The sequence below is a fragment of the Cydia strobilella genome, chromosome 24, assembly GCF_947568885.1.
Source record: "Cydia strobilella chromosome 24, ilCydStro3.1, whole genome shotgun sequence".
NCBI classification, from domain to species: Eukaryota; Metazoa; Arthropoda; class Insecta; order Lepidoptera; family Tortricidae; genus Cydia; species Cydia strobilella.
The window spans coordinates 5,145,823-5,163,229 of NC_086064.1; the positions used below are offsets into that span (position 1 = coordinate 5,145,823).

The 17,407-nt window shown below is 43.8% G+C and overlaps 2 protein-coding genes across 3 annotated transcripts in view; one reads left to right on the plus strand and one right to left on the minus strand.

The window, feature by feature from the left end:
* Positions 1-17,407, minus strand: part of LOC134752121 (zinc finger protein ZFP2-like) — a 138,964-nt gene that overhangs the window by 75,145 nt on the left and 46,412 nt on the right. The gene's annotated exons all lie outside the window — the stretch shown is intronic.
* On the plus strand, positions 10,509-15,541 carry LOC134752143 (gastrula zinc finger protein XlCGF57.1-like). Of its 2 annotated transcripts, none has more exons than XM_063687734.1 (5): positions 10,509-10,707; positions 11,221-11,356; positions 11,887-11,940; positions 13,457-13,513; positions 14,271-15,541. In XM_063687734.1, exons 1-5 carry the CDS (start codon positions 10,579-10,581, stop codon positions 15,503-15,505), a joined length of 1,611 nt encoding a protein of 536 aa, XP_063543804.1. In that variant the 5' UTR covers positions 10,509-10,578; the 3' UTR covers positions 15,506-15,541. The 2 variants fall into 2 exon arrangements, with proteins under 2 accessions (XP_063543804.1, XP_063543806.1); XM_063687736.1 differs by having other exon boundaries at positions 10,569-10,707; positions 11,225-11,356; positions 14,271-15,540.

Sequence of the window (17,407 nt, forward strand, 5' to 3'; positions counted from 1 at the left end):
AACAAACCACCACCAAAGGAACAATACTCGACTCGTGTTTCGCTTCTCTACGAGGCATCCTCAGGAGATGTTGACGGTCGGACGCCCGGCAACGAAATGACCTGTCTAGAATGGTTGGCCATATTTGGATTGCACTCGAGACAACTTAGCGCTCGGACGTACATACTAGCAAATCGCATATTCAATAATTATTTTTGTAAAAAGAAAGTACTGAATAAGGCGGCCCGGCACCCGCCGGGGGGGATCACCAGTAACCAGAGCCATCGTCGTCGGTTTGCCCTCGCTGTATCTCCCGAACCCGGTCCCGCTAAAACGGATGCCCCGGGCTAGGGAGCTCAGATCGACGGGAATGCGGGGACTGGCCTAGCTGGCGACGAGGAGCGTCGCGCGATCTCTAGGAGCCGTCTCCTGATGGAGGATAAGAAGAAGAAACGTGGGGGTAGGTCGAGATTTCGTTCTCGCGGCCTACCCACACGCACCAGATCTCAGTCGCGTAGCGGGGATTAAACTCGGCTGCCACCAGGTGAGCCGGATCCAACTTTTTATTCGGATATTGAATTTATTTTATAGTAGCGCGCCATCATATAGGCGTGCTCGCCATCCCAGGGACCCTTGAGTAGGCGACAGGCTCGGGGACGTCTGTCGCCCACAGGGGCCCTTAAGGGGGAAGTCTGCGGTCATATGCCAGCCGCCGCCGCCCCACACGCTTTCGGCGCATTGGCTGGGAAGCTCGATCATTTTCCCCGCTGCGCTCTGCCATCTCCTTCTGCACCATGACCGCCTCGCAGAAGTCCAGCACAGCCTTCCACGACCTATCACAGTCCACCATGTTTCGGACCACGGTGGGCAGCGAGAGGTCACGGCCCACCACAGCAGTTAAGGTGCGGCGCTCCTCCTCCCAGGCTGGGCATACTTCCAGTGTTGCTGCTGCTGTTGGTTTTTTTTATCATATAAATAAGAGTCGGCCGGACATTACCCAGCCCTATTGCTCTTTGCCCTAGAATTTTTAGCTAGTTCAACTAATACTAACTATACATCTACATTTACAGTTTTACCTAATTTACTATATTTACAGTAAGAAGTGCAAGCAAACCTTACGCTATTAACTATATTTACAGGAAAATAACAAAGTTGCAAACTATGCCAAACAGTGCAATCAATATAGATAAAACAACAACAACAGTGACCTCGGCGCACTGCGTGAGCAAAGGCCACGCTAGCATCGGAGAACACAGGCCTAATACAAGATCTATATATTGTAATTTTGTTCCTTAAGAAGAGCTTACTTTTAGCCCCCAGCCCCACCAGACATGTGAACCTGAACACGTAGAAAACGGCTTTATTTTTCGTTTTCCTAATATGCTCGCCGAAATTGAGCCTTCTGTCCAGAGTTACTCCCAGGTACTTGGTAGACTCGACCCATGGTATCCTCCGGTCAGAAAGCTCAATGTGGCCATGTTTACGTATCTGATCATAGTAGTGATGCCTCCTGCTAAAAAACATAGCAGCACTTTTTTCAGGGTTGAAAACCCCCGAGGGAATCGATGGCTCGTTGGAGGAGAGGCCAGCCTGACCGGGCATGCTGATGTGGCAAAGATCGCCGTGTCATCCGCGAAAATCGCGTAATTGACCTCGGCGATCTTTGGCAGATCGTTAACAAACAGGGAAAAAAGTATCGGAAAGAGCACAGAGCCCTGAGGGACTCCGGCATGAATAGGGCGAAGGAGGGAGAAGGACCCCTCCACCCTATACCTAAACTCGCGATTTTGCAAAAAAACAAAAATCAAATGGATCAGTCTGTCCGGAAAATCGTATTTAAAAAGCTTGAGGATCAACCCACCGTGCCATACCTTATCGAACGCTTTCGCTATGTCGAGAAAGATGGCACCGGTGGGGATCGACTTTTTCCACCCTGTCATCCAGTACAAAATGTGCTCAGTGATTCGGTGGACCTGGTGAGTACAGGAATGCCCAGTTCTGAAACCAAATTGTTCATTTATGATAAGCTGTTTCTCATGAATGAATTCCCCTAGTCTTACTTGAATAATACGCTTATAGAGCTTACCTAAGGAGCTCGAAAGACTGATTGGCTTATAGCTAGACGGGCTTGGCTGGTTTATGAATTCCGATTACGTGCGCCACCTTCCACTGATCAGGGAAGTGGGAGTTTGATAAAGCCGCATTGAACACATCCACTAAGAAATGGATGATCCTATCGGGGAAGGCGCGCAGCAACCGGTTGGGTAGCCGTCTGCCCCTGGAGCTTTCCTGACTTTTAGTTTTCGAATTAAGAGCCCTATTTCTACCCTACCCTACCGGGTACCGTACTGGGTAGAAGTGCCAACCTCCTGCGCACCTCCCCCTCCACCTCTGCCTAGTGATCTGGGTCATGAGGCTCATTGCTCAAAGAGCATTGGGCCTCCAAACTGGACGCCAGACACTCGGATTTTTCAGCGTCGGAGAAGGCTGGTGGGCGATTGGGGGGCGCATCCGGTATGGTAAATGGGGGCATTTAAATTACTGCATCAATTTTAAAAGACCTAATAAGTTGCCAATATGCTTTATGGGTTGGGGAGATTTCTTTCAGGAGATTACACCATCTTTCATTCCTAAAATCCTTTACACCCTTTTTGAACTCCTTAGATAGTTTGTTTACTACAGCCTTACCTATGTTGTGGAGAGGGGCAAATATCATAGGCCCTTCAAGCAGCGTTTTTCCTTCTTTTCATATCTTGCAGATGAGGCGGCAACTTCCATTTGTTGTAGTCCGCTTCGTCAGTAATCTGCTTATTGTGACGGGTCAGTAAATCTGATAGCTCTGCCGTCAGATAAGAAATGGCATTATCAGTATCCTCTCTGGACGAGATGTTAGTCGGGAGGTTTTTAATTAGATCAGAGTCTTCCCGCGCAAGCTCCTTACTAACACCGTCCCAGTCAGTGACCAGTTTGGTAACAGGGGTGGCCGACGCAGAAGGACCCAGTTTAATAATGACAGGTCTATGGTCTGAAGTCATAACATCGGAATCTCAGCTTCTGCTTCTTCTTGTCTGCCTTGGTTGAGTCCACCAAGGCAGCTTTGGAGGCGTAAGAGGAAGTCTGCCGCGTGTCTGCGTGTGGCGTGGGCCCTGTGTTGGTTGGTATGGGGCTCTTGGCTGGTTCTGGTTTCTGCCGGTGGCAGGACCGCAGGAGTGGGGGTCTGGGTCGGGGCCTCCTCCACTGGGGGGCACGACTTGGCGGCTGGCCCCTCGAACGAGAGGGCTGGCTGTAGCTGGGGATCTGATGGGGGCTCCTATGGGGGGGGGGGGGGGGGGGCTCCTGCTTTGGTTCTGGTTCGTGGGTCGCCCTAGAGGAGGGTGCTTCGGTTGGGGCCTCCGCGGGTGCGGGGGCCGGTGGCCCCTTTATCAGTGGGGGGCCGAAGGGTCTGATGTCCATTCTCCTCGCGACCACTCCCTTGAGCCCACACTTTGCCATGATGTGGGTTGGCGACGGGGCCCTCCAGGGGGCGGTGTAGAGGGAGGGGGGGGGAGGCTGGGGGTTGGAGCTGCTGCTGTAGCTACTGCGCCTTCCGCCGGTCTCGATCTCGAGCGTCGGCGCAGCCTGGGGTCTCTTTTCTTTGGCTCCTGAGCCTCCAGGGGGCTCTCTCGGGGCCTTTTGGGAGGCCTGAGTATTTCTGGGTGGGCCCGCAGGAATTCCAGAAAAGCGGCGTTCTCCGGGAGCAGCTCGGTTTCCATCCCTAGTTGGTGGGACGTAATGCGGACATAGGCGGCCATCTACACCTTCAGGCCCGCCGACGCCGGATCGGTTTCCAATATATGGGCCACTACAATCGTGTCAGATTGCAGTTGGTCCATAGGGGAGTCGGAGGGGCCGGCGGGCGACACGGGCGAAAAGGGCCGCGTAGCAGCTGCAGACGGGAGCAGCTGGTCCACTGCTTCCTCCGTATCATCTATTTCCGCGGGTGTGGGGGAGGCGGGGGCGTCTCGCTGCCTTCTATAGAACCGGGGGCGAATCCGGGGGGTAGTGGGAAAAATCCGTTTCCCCAACTACCCTCCCCTTCCTCCGGCGGCAGCGGTGATGCTCCCCGCCTCCTTCATGATGATCTCGATGATGGGGGTAGACCGCGAGAACGGGTTCGCGATCTACCCACGCGTGTCTTCTCTTTTCCCTCCATGTGGTGGGCGGCTCCTTGGGAACGCGCGACGCTCGTCGCGGCCGGCTAAGCCAGTCCCCGCATTCCCTAGCCCGGGGCGTCCGTTTTAGCGGGACCGGGTTCGGGAGATGCAGCGAGGGCAAACCGACGACGATGGCTCTGATGCTGATGTGGTCCCCTCCGGCGGGTGCCGGGCCGCTGTATACAAGGTTTATCTATTATAATTAAATATTGAATTTGCGTGTAGTACTAGAGCTGAACGAGGAAGAGGAGACGGTCTTCTTCTCGCCCGGCCAAGAAGACACTAGTGAGAAGCAACCCCAAGAAGGCTTCTGACGCCGACTCGATCCCAAACGAGGCACTCCGACACCTGCCGCAACATACCATCGCGGCGGTGACGCGCCTGTTTAATGGGATCTTGCGCTCGGACCACTTTCCAACATCCTGGAAACTTGGACCTGTCATCATGATCCCCAAACCAGGGAAGGACAGCTACGGACCCATCACGCTGCTGAGTACTCTCTACAAAGTATTCGAGAGACTGCTCCTGAACAGGCTCCAGCCCCACATCGAGCCCGGACCGGAGCAGTTCGGGTTCCGCACCGAGCACTCGACGACACTCCAATTGACGCGCGTCCTCTCATTCATGGCGGAGTGGATGAACCAGAAGGAGCACGTAGTAGCAGTATTCCTCGACATGGAGAAGGCATTCGACAGGGTCTGGCCAAAGGCCTGCTGGAGGCTGGAAAAACTGTCGACATCTTCGGTCCCAATTCGAGTGATCCACCGACGCTTCCACGTGTCAGTGAAAGATGCGCCCGATCCTCGCGGGTGTTCCATAGGGAAGCTGCCTGTCCCCAGCCTGCTATGCCTGGTTCACCGACGACATCCCGGTGGTCGGCGACGTCAAGCTGAGACTATTCAGCATCAGACGACGCAGCATACTACGCAGCATCCATGCCGCAATCAAGATCCAGCGCCAGCTTGACGTCCTACCCAAGTGGCTGCCCAAACGGAGGCTCTCGGTGAACGTGGGCAAGACACAGGCGCTCCTAACAGGAGCGAAGGAGCACCCGCCGCCACTCAAACTCTTCGGTGAAGAGATCCATTGGCAGCATACGGCGAAATACCTGAGGGTCACTACCGACAGGGGCCTCACCATGAAGCATGACGTGGACGAGGTGGTGCGGCGAGCAAAGGCCGCGCGCGCAAAACTCCGTCCAGTGCTCAGCAGCAGCCTACCGTTCCGTACAAAGCTGCGCGGCTCCTGCCTGGTATGCCAGGACGGTAGAATCTAATAGGCGGAGACTCAGGGTGCACCTAGGAGACGCAAAGCCTTAGGACCATCGTTAGAGCCCCACGCTATGAGCGGAACGCGACCATCTATAGGGACATGGAACTCCAGAAGCTGGACGAGTTTGTGGGAGAGCTTGCGCGCAAGATGTTCGCCAGCGCCGACTCGACTCGTCACCATCTGCTGAAAGGGATAGCCCCCCTTCACGCCCGCCGGCAGAGAGCCCAACCACGTGAGCTCGTGCCGCTGGAATAGCCCCGAAGTCCACCAAGGCACAGATAGGCACACATGACCTCCAAGCCATGATGGCCAACCAAATCCTCCAAGAAGCAGGAAGGAGAAAAACGCCAACTCTATAGTTGGCTGTCGTTACAGCCCGCGACAGACGCAGCCAAAAAGGGCCTCTCCTTGAAATGGCCTCCTCACACCCCAGAAAGAGGGAGTGGCAGAAGACTACGCTGGGGCTGACAGGTCAGTTCGTTGCCGGGCGTCAGACCGTCAACATCTCCTGAGGATGCCTCGTAGAGAGGCGAAAAACGTGTCTAGTATTGTTCCTTTGGTGGTGGTTTGTTATATTTTATATTTATTTGAGGTATTGGGAGCGTGGGAACATTAATTGCATGTAACAAAGAGGATATAATAGGATAGAGCGGTACTGTCATAGTAAATTTTGTAGCCACAGTAAATTCACTGCCATCTATAGGCACACGATTAAAACTAAAACTATCAAAAAATGTATTTATATATAAATATTTTTTTTCATTTGCATTAATTATGTTTATACGATTTTGACCCATGTTCTTTAAAAAACTAACGAAACCGTCAACGCCATCTTTTCGAGAGTAGGCCAAAGGTGGTAAAACGTAGTGGCGCCATCTGTTCGAGAATCAAATTTTCTTGATTGATGCACGTTTTTTCCTTAGAATGTATCCATCTAATACGGAGTTACGCAAGTAAGTATAACGGGTTAGCACCGATTGACTAGCACGTTATCTTTTTGCAGATTAGCAAAGTAATATTTAGGTAGGTTAGATAGCAATGTTTTATTTCTATTGAATGGGAAATAATATTTAATAAACATATTTACGGCAATCATTCGTGTCTGTATATGATTTTTTTTGATCCATATAAACCTACCTTGATTTCTGAATAATTGGTATCCATGTTCAGTGATGGCTATGTGAAGTGTGGCATGTTATTTTTGTTTCCATGGAAGAAATAATTAAAGCACCAGTATGGTGTGTCTTAAATCTACGGACAACCTTAGGAGTCTATTTTGGCCATAATGGAGACTTTAGACTTTGGTTTGGTCTGGAGCCTCTGGAGATGGTGCTGTACTGTACTCAAGACCTTCCACTCTGAATGTCGCCATCATCAAAAATGCTTTCGCACTCGTATGTCCGGATGTTTCCTCTACAGGTCGCAATTCTCAACCGATTCTCGTTAAATTTTGTGAGCAGGTTCGATAACTATCTATATCTATGTTTTTTTTGGCGATCCAGTCATTTAATTTTTTTTTTTTCAAAATGGCGTAGCCATACATGATGATGGTGATGATGAGGTTAAGCTTGTGAGGCTACAGCTAACAGGTGAATTGCGGTTTACGATTTATGACGTATTAAAAAAAACTGCTTACTAGATCTCGTTCAAACCAATTTTCGGTGGAAGTTTGCATGGTAATGTACATCATATATTTTTTTCAGTTTTATCACTCTTATTTTAGAAGTTACGGGGGGGGGGGGGGGGCACACAAATTTACCACTTTGAAAGTGTCTCTCGCGCAAACTATTCAGTTTAGAAAAAAATGATATTAGAAACCTCAATATCATTTTTGAAGACCTATCCATAGATACCCCACACGTATGGGTTTGATAAAAAAAAAATTGAGTTTCAGTTGAAAGTAAATTGCCCCCAAAATTTATTGGTTTTTTTTTCTATTTTTGTGTGAAAATCTTAATGCGGTTCACAGAATACATCTACTTACCAAGTTTCAACAGTATAGTTCTTATAGTTTCAGAGAAAAGTGGCTGTGACATATGGACGGACAGACAGACAGACATGACGAATCTATAAGGGTTCCGTTTTTTGCCATTTGGCTACGGAACCCTAAAAACACGTTTATTGAAAGCTCGCGTAAAAAATACATATCACAAACCTTCTATGAGGCGTCCAAAAACCGCAGATTATGGTCAGCGTAAAGATAAAAAATACTTATAGGAGCTTATAGGTATGTAAAAATGTAATTACATTTCAAATTTCGAACAACTGAAAAAAAAGCAATTGAATTTGATTTGACCTCTATTCTACAATTATACATATATATATATTCTACATTGTATACATATTGTTTGTATTTTTTTAGAATCAAGCTCTTTTGATCCCATTTGATCCTACCTAATAGGAATGAAAATATTTATTTATATCTTAATTAATAACTGTTTGTCTTTTTGTATTGTAAGAATTTCTAAATATAATAGAAATCATTCTCTTCACATATTTTTATTTATTAGAGAAATAAATTAACCCCAACAAAAATAAAAAAATAAATTCCCTCGCTGGGATTCGAACCCAGGACCATTAGCTACCTGAATTGGATTACTGCTAATACCCGCTAGGCTAATCGGGTTGTCCATTTTAGTTAATGCTATACAACCAGAGCGCCACTAGTAGGTATAAACGAACTTTTGAAAGGGACATTTTTTTGTATGGAGTTAACCTTCTTCTCCTAGTGAGTATTATATTCTTTGGTCTCAGTGCAAAGTGCAGCTGGTCAAGAGACTAGTTAACTTATTTTATAATTATGGCCATAAATTAAACAGATTTTGATGCTATGTAAAATGCTTAAGGCGGTTCCCTGAGCCAGAAGGCGAAAAATCTCCTTATATGATCATGTTTTTCTAAGAGGCGTTGATATTCGTAGACGTGGAAAAAATATATGTAGTTCTTGACTATATTATCTTTAATAACATAGCTTCCGATACACTAATTATGACACTTCGCTCGATACAATTAATTCCCAAAGTAACCTCTAACTCGGACTTTTAATCCAACTTTACTCGATTATTTATTATGTGATACTATAAACAAAAAAAACCGGCCAAGTGCAAGTCGGACTCGCGCACCGAGGGTTCCGTACTTTTTAGTATTTGTTGTTATAGCGGCAACAGAAATACATCATCTGTGAAAATTTCAAATGTCTAGCTATCACGGATCATGAGATACAGCCAGGGACCGGCCCGCTATCCCTTATCGGGGTTTTATAAGGGTATTGCATAAGGCTTAACTCACCATACCCTTTGCCAGACGAAACCCTTTGTTTTGCTTTTAAAAACCCTTATATAAAGCTACCACACTTGAGTAATCGGTAGCCCAAATACCCTTACAAAACCCTTATCATCCGCTCACCAACACCTTGCATATTGCTTATAAGGGTTAGCCTTATAAAGGGCTTCCCTTTTAGCATATAAGCGTGCTAATTTAAGTCGTCTACCTTGTTCATAAAGCACACATTACTTCGAATCCGAGCGATCGTTGGCGGCGACGGCGGCGTTCTTTGACTAGGCACGTATTTTCTTTTCTTTTCATACACTACCGTAGATATATACTAATCCTGTCTCTTTCACGCAAAGGGAAACCTTTATAAAAGCGCTTAAAGATAAGGGTAACCCTTATTAAGAGCTAGCCTTATTTTTGGTTAGCTTCTCGGTAAGGGTTAGTCAAAGGTAAGGGTATGAATGGGCTTGCAGTTCAAAAGGGAAAGTCTTTCAATGTGTAAGCCGTGTTTAAGTGTCGCCCATTGAAAGGGTTTTATGGCGGAAAGGGTTGTCCGGTCCCTGGATACAGCCTGGTGACAGACGGACAGCGGAGTCTTAGTAATAGGGTCCCGTTTTTACCCTTTGGGTACGGAACCCTAAAAAGCAAGAACTGATACCTGCATGCCGTGTTTGCCTGTAATTGGGTTGATAGGATACTCTTGCAGTCTTATCCTATCCCTCACAGTGCGACAAGTAGGGACAGTCTACCCTGTCAGCTATCATTCGTAGGATGCTGTTGCATATTATTCTGTTTTTAGTATTTGTTGTTATAGCGGCAACAGAAATACATCATCTGTGAAAATTTCAACTGTCTAGCTATCACGGTTCATGAGATACAGCCTGGTGACAGACGGACAGCGGAGTCTTAGTAATAGGGTTCCGTTTTTACCCTTTGGGTACGGAACCCTAAAAAAGAACCAAAAACAATCTTAACTTAAATGCTAATTTCATAGCTTCGAATTTCGATATTGTAAGGTAACGTTTTTAAAATAAATAAAAATCGACAAATAAAACTATGAAAACGGATTATATCGCGTATATTGAATTTATAATACTTCCCGATGTTTCGAACTCTTTACAGCGTTAGTGGTCAACGGGTGACTGAGGAAAACTACAAAGTGCAAAAATACCCACATACTAAAAATAATGAACCATCATAGACTATAAACTTTAAGGCTGATTGTACATGCAAAATCGGTTCATAAGGCTAGTTATACACTACATTTATTTTCAAGTAAAGATATATATAAACACGATAAAAACTACGCCGGCTCCAACCCTACACCTCGGACCTCGGATAGTTTTATTTCATGAGTAACTATCGCGGTAACCGAAGACAATATTAAAAATCGACAAAATTCGATCAAAATTGACACTTGGCGCGCATGATCTTTCCCGTTCTTTCTTGCGAAATGTGACAGTGACAGCGGCAAACCGATGGAACGGCCTTAATCAGCTTTCATTCACGGAATCGAAGTTCGCCACTTTCTCTGTCACTCTAATTAGGCCTTCATTGTATTAAAAGAGAAAGATGCCCGAAGTTTGCGGCCTTCGGTGTTCTCGGCAGGCCCTCAGTCTTCATAACTGGCACAAACTTGGCAAGATATATACAAACTTGGTCATCCACAGTAGTCGTACAGCACTAAAGAAGTTAAAAAAAAAAATACAATGTGTCATGATGGTGTCATGTCATGTCTATGGCCGTTTCGAGGATCGCTCCAACTTTAATATTTTCTGCTTGAAATTGCATAAAATAGACTATAATGTGTGTATATCGGTTGTGATTGCTATACAACTGTCAGTGGTTTATACGTTACATAATGGAGGAGTTGCACTCTTGTAGCTGCTGCCTGGTGCGGCCGCCGGACAAGGGCCTTAAGACTATGTATAAACATCTCGGCAAAACAGAGATATACTACGACATGCTGAGAGACTGTTTTAATATAAATGTAAGCTCTTATACACCTTCAAATCCATTTCTTCATCAGCGTGTTCATTAGATGCATAGAATACCTTTTTCCGCGGAAGTCTGTCTTAACCAACTAACCATAATGTTGTTATCAAGTTGATAACCAGTTATTTCTTAGTTTTTAGGTTTTTAATATTAATCGTATGTGGTTAACTGTCGACAAGCTCTTTAGCCACTTCTAACTTTTGCATTTGTACAATCGCCATCACTGCCATCAGATATATTGGAGCGGCCAAGCTTACAAATATTGGAACACGTCTGACAAAAGAGGTGTAAGAGTGCGTGTTCTGATATTTATGAGCCCCTCGGCCGCTCCGATATATCTGATGACCACTTACAGATGGTCGGTAGAGCAGAGGAAGCAAAGATCTTCCTCTCAACAACGAAAACTAGCGTTCTTGCCCTATGATCACCTTCCCAACCAAAAATATTATATGCGGGTCTTTTCCACATTCCGTACTTATTTTTCATAAATGTATTGTTTAACTTTTAGCTAGGCATGGGAAATGATGAGTGTGGGATCTGTGAGGTGTGCGTGGGGCAGCTGCGAGATGCGAGCGACTTCAAGCTGCAAGTGCAGCGCAGCCAGGCCGAGCTGCAGGCCCGACTGAAGGGAGTGATCACTGCCAGTAAGACATCATATGTACTAGACTTAACTGGTACACATGATAGCTATTTCTTTATGTACAGTACGTCCTCTCTGAATAGTTAAACTTGCTATAGCCATGCTCCTTTGTTGTTTAGGGTTAATTATATTGCAACAATATCGCCGAAATTCGGGAGAGCACATGTGATTGTGTACCTGACAAATCCAGACTGGTTTTGTAGTAATACCCTAATATTTCAATTCACTACAAGGTTCGATACCCTCTGTCTCATTCAGGATTCCGTATTAAATTCCATACTAATATAAAAAAACTAAAACTCTTAACTGTGTGTTACTTTATCACGGATAAAAACTGCACTACTCTTAATTAAATTTTGTAATAAGAAAGCTTAAGCCCTGGTCATGGACAAGGCTACTTTAGTTTTGGCATTGGGTTGAGCTAGTATAAAATACATTATACATAAATAACAATACATAATCATGTTTTTTTGTACCTGTTTTACACTAAAGCTCAGAGGCCGCCTGTTCTCATAAATGATACATTTTTTTCAGGTAACAAGTTAAAAATCAAGTTGGAAAAAGCTTCTGGAAAAGAAACAATTATACGTAAGTATAATCGTCGTAAAATAATAATTACTCTAGTGTTTTTAACAGGGACCGGCCCGCTATCCCTTATAAGGGTATTGCATAAGGCTTAACTCACCATACCCTTTGCCAGACGAAACCCTTTGTTTTGGTTTTAAAAACCCTTATATAAAGCTACCACATTTGAGTAATCGGTAGCCCAAATACCCTTACAAAACCCTAATCATCCGCTCACCAACACCTTGCATATTGCTTATAAGGGTTAGCCTTATAAAGGGCTTCCCTTTTAGCATATAAGCGTGCTAATTTAAGTCGTCTACCTTGTTCATAAAGCACACATTACTTCGAATCCGAGCGATCGTCGGCGGCGACGGCGGCGTTCTTTGACTAGGCACGTATTTTCTTTCCTTTTCATACACTACCGTAGATATATACTAATCCTGTCTCTTTCACGCAAAGGGAAACCTTTATAAAAAGCGCTTAAAGATAAGGGTAACCCTTATTAAGAGCTAGCCTTATTTTTGGTTAGCTTTTCGGTAAGGGTTAGTCAAAGGTAAGGGTATGAATGGGCTTGCAGTTCAAAAGGGAAAGTCTTTCAATGTGTTAGCCGTGTTTAAGTGTCGCCCATTGAAAGGGTTTTATCGCGGAAAGGGTTGTCCGGTCCCTGGTTTTTAAGAGGCTGGTGTCGATTTTAGTCGCAAAAGTGTAAATTTGATAGATTTAGTCGATGAAATTGTACACCTTTTGTTACCAAATTGAAATAACAAGTACTGGTTTCTATTAGCACGTCTTCTTATCTTGCCTTTTATCAGATCAATTTTTTGAAAACATACTCACTAAATTAGTAATGATTTTTTTTCTGATGGTCGTTTAGGTAAACGCGCGTAAAGCACTGATTTTGTCGCTCTTATTTGTAAATTTCGTAAAGTTTGGACTACTAAAAATAGTAAATTTGTATTACACATATTCCGTACTTGACCTTTATCAGATTACATTTTTGTTATATGACTTAGTTCGAGGAAATGAAAGTTATAAACGAATTCAATTTTCTCCAGAAATTACTTCAAAACAAGTGACAATTTCTCTGAAAATCGACTTAATTTCAACGTAATTTTGATACTTAAACAATCTACAACATTTGCTAAAACTACTCGTATTCTTATACATTAATTTGTATGATTTACCACCATAATTTTTTGATGAATTTTTAAAAACTGCCCCTTCTCTTCATATATTACGGGTGACGCACGCTCGCGACCTCATTATTAAAAGGCAAGATGAGAAGACGTGCTAATAGAAACCAATACTTGTTATTTAGATATTACGTAACAAAACGTGTATAATTTCAACGACTAAATCTATCAATTTTACATTTTTTCTCCAAAATCGACTACGGCCTCCTAACCTCTTTAAAATTGTTTTTACTAAAAAATAAAGGGGCCAGTTTTGTTGTTTTAGATTAGATCTAAATTAAACTATCGTGAGACGTATTTCAAAATATTTAGATCAGTCATTAAATAGGTATTGTTTTGTGCAGGCGATATCAAGGTGGAGAAATCCGAGGTCGAGATGGCAGATGGCGAGATCGTTTCAGGTACCGATCGTACAGATTTACAGATGGATTGCGCGCTCTAAGGCCGCGGCCGGTTGTAGACGTGCGGTGTTTTCGCCGGAAAATTGTTCGAGTTCGGGCGCCGATGTCTTGTTTTCTAGGCTGTCGGTAGCCATATACAAAACTCGACGTAATTCCGGCGGAAACACCGGACGTCTTCAACCAGCCTTATACTTCAATGTGCCGTCTACGCAGTATCCATAAAACTCGATTCATATCGGCTTGCATATTTCGAGTTAGCAAAACCTTATCGTGTATCGTAAGTGTCCACAAAAAAGTTAGCTCCGGTATGTTGAACTAATATTAAGGCAACGCGCCGCCATTAAAGTAGACGGTATGCTGACTAGTTAAGTTGGTTCGTTATATTATTCGTGACTTTCGCATGACATGTTCCCGCAGCGGGAATATCCATTAGAGTTTTTTTTTTATTAATAGTAAATTAAAATACTGACAACTCTAAAACAGTATGCCAGCTGAGGGTATACCCTTCAGCTATACTAGTTAAATTAAAGGTTATAATTATAAGTTCAATTTGGGGAAGACCGTCTATCCCGTCTACATGCTCTTTTGTAGGAATATTTGGACGGTAGAGCAGCAGAAGCAGCGAGGCTCTTCCTTTCTGACTGTGTCTGAGGGACGTACGTATACAAATACAAGAGTTCTTGTCCTATGACGGTCTTCCCAACTAAAAATTTAAAGTGCCGTTTTTCCTCACATTGACCTTAAATCTTATTTACAGTTTCAGTGGCCGTACAAGGGACACCACCAGCGCCTTCAGCGGAACCGGTTGTTACGACCAACCCTAATTCTTCTGCACCCGCTCCGTCCCTCACCAACCTCGACACTTCCGTGTCTGCTACGGCTTCCAGCCACCCTAAAGAACACACGTGCGACATATGCCAAAAAACGTTCCACGACCCAAATGCCAAATCCAAACTTGTAATCCATCGCCGCTCCCACACTGGAGAGAAGCCTTATGCGTGCAACGTATGCGACAAAAGGTTCATACAAAAAAGTCACTTAAACACTCATTACGCACTCCACTTGGGAAAGTTCAAATTCTCTTGCGAAGTATGTAACGCTCGATTTCTACATAAAAACCAATGGATCGTACATATGAGGATACACACCGGTGAAAGACCGTACGCGTGTGATATGTGCAATAAAAAATATAGACATAAAAGCCACTTAACATTTCATAGAAAAAGACATTTCGAATCTGATCCTGTGGACAAAAAGTACGGTTGCGATGTTTGTGGGAAACGGTTTGCACTACAGGGTAATTTATTCAAACATAAGGAACTACACGAAGAAAAGGAAAAGGAGGAAAAACAAGAAAAACAGGATGACCCAAAACCATACGAGTGTGATATATGTCACAAACGATTTGCCTTAAAAGGTGTCTTGAAAAATCACAAAGAAATACATACTAATGAAACACCCTTCGAATGCGAAACATGTCATAAGAAGTTTCGGGTAAAGAAGTATTTAGAAGTGCACGTAAAGGTGCACGAAAACACGAAACAACACGCCTGTGAAGTTTGTGGCCTACAATTTACACACCGATCGAGTTTTAAACGTCATATTAAAATACACACGGGCGAGAAACGCTTTTCCTGCGAAATATGTCACAAGCGATTCGGACGCACAACAATTTTGCGAGACCACATGCTTATACATAGCGGACTTAAGCTACACTCTTGTAAAGTGTGCAATAAGCAATTTAGACAAAAGAATGCTTTAGACGTTCATGTGCGTCGACTGCACACTGACGAGCGACCATATCCTTGCGATGTATGTAAAAAAGGATTCGCTGAACTATCCGCCTTAAAATTCCATTATAGAACGCATACTGGAGAGAAACCGTACGTTTGTGAAATCTGTCAAATGAAATTTGTTCGACCTGAAGGTGTCAGGAAACATCTCATACGTGTTCATAAAGAGAAACCTAATAAATTTGTGGTAATTAAATAATGGGTATATTAATACACATACCAGTCAGTCTTATTATTATTATTGTATTCATTATTTAAATTTATTGGGTTTTGATTTTATTGTTGAAAGTTTTATTTTTAATGTATTTACTAACACATAGCTATAACGATGGTACTAACAATATTGTATGGAATTTTGAATGTTCTGAAAAAATTTTTTTTTTTTATTACGAATACCCTGGATATGGCCACTAATAAGTCAATTTAGGGAGATTTAATATATAAACTAATTTTATGTTTAGGTAAGATCTAAAAAATAACCTAGCTTACAAGTGTTTTTATTGGTAGAAGTTATGGACCACTGTGTTGTTTGAATACGGTCTTATTACTTTAAAAGATTATTATAATTTTATTAAAAAAAAAAACTATATTTTAATTGTAATGGCAAACTAAAGCTCAATAAACATATTTAATGCATTTCGGGTTTTTAAATTATTATTCAAACGATTCCTTAGAAAAGTACCAGTCCTTGGTTATCTCAGATTAATCTATATCAGAGTTTATTGATGGCTGTGTGAGGTGTGCATATTTTGCCTTATCCAAGTTAGACAGAAACATTTTAATTCTAGATCCGTCAGCATACACTGAAATGTAAACTGAACTGTGATAATGTTTCTGTGTTTTTTTCCATCGCTGTACGATTTTAAATAGTGTCTGGTAATAAACGTTTTTTTTTTTACTGTCAGTTCCATTAGGGCTACCATCAACTTAGTGTATGAGCTGCGCGACACGGCTATTTTACCTTTAATTTTATTAAATGTGGGTTAAAGAACTACAGAACTCTATTAAGATAGAAGGAAATACAACCTCAGTCCGCTCCTAACCGCTATCCGCGAGCGTGCGTTAAAAACCAGCACAAACTTTTGAATGTACCTTGCAGCTTACTCTATTAAAATCGATTTCGAAAGCAAAGAAATGATAATTACATTTTAACATTATTATTTATACTTTGGCAAATCCACTTTGTCAGTAGATGTAGAGTACACAGGTAACACACCAACGTTTATAACGAGGGCAAGGAGAGAAGTGCTTGATATTACCCTAGCAACGAAAGAGATGCGCGACAAGGTAAAGAGCTGGAGGGTGGATGAGGGGGATAGCATGTCTGACCACCGCAGAATACTCTACAGTATCGAATGTCGCTTAGAGAAGATGAGGGTAAGAAATCCACGTAAAACTGACTGGACGAAGTACGAAGAGGAGCTAAGAGAATCAGCTATCTCGGGAGTCAGATATGAGAATGTGAATGACCCAGAAAATGGGGCACTCAGAATAAAAGATATCATAATAGGAGCATACCATAAGGCGTGCCCGGAGAAACTAGTACAAACAGGCAAAGGGCAGCCTTGGTGGAACAGAGAATTGCAGAAGGAAAGGAAGAAGGTGCGTAGGGCAATGAGAGTAGCAACAAAAAGGGATGACTCTCAGAGCTGGGACGCGTACAGAGACGTCAGAAACAAATACACCAGACTGAGAGAGAAAGCTAGACTAGAGGGCTGGAGGAGGTTCACGGGAGACATAAACAGCTATTCAGAGGGAGCGCGAGTAGTGAAACTGCTGGCGGGAGACCGAGCGTTCCAACTGGGTAGTCTGAGAGTGAATGGAGACTTAGTCATGGAACCGGAAGAGATACTAAGCGTCATGCTGAAATCACACTTTCCGGACTGCGAAGAGGTGACGGAAATAGAGGAACAGGAAGGTCGGGAGGAGTCCGACTGGGCGGCGGCATTGGAGGTGGTGGAGGAGGAGAGGGTAGAATGGGCGATTAGCTCCTTTGCATCCTTCAAGACTGCGGGCCCTGACGGAGTCCTGCCGGCACTACTGCAGAAAGGATATAGATACATAAAAGATGACCTAGTGGAATTATATAGGGCAAGTATAG

Coding starts and splice junctions, on each gene's coding strand:
- LOC134752143 (XM_063687734.1), top strand. CDS start 10,579: ATGGAGGAGTTGCACTCTTGTAGCTGCTGCCTGGTGCGGCCGCCGGAC. Junction 11,941..13,456: donor TGGAAAAGAAACAATTATAC/GTAAGTATAATC, acceptor TGTTTTGTGCAG/GCGATATCAAGGTGGAGAAA. Junction 13,514..14,270: donor AGATGGCGAGATCGTTTCAG/GTACCGATCGTA, acceptor TCTTATTTACAG/TTTCAGTGGCCGTACAAGGG.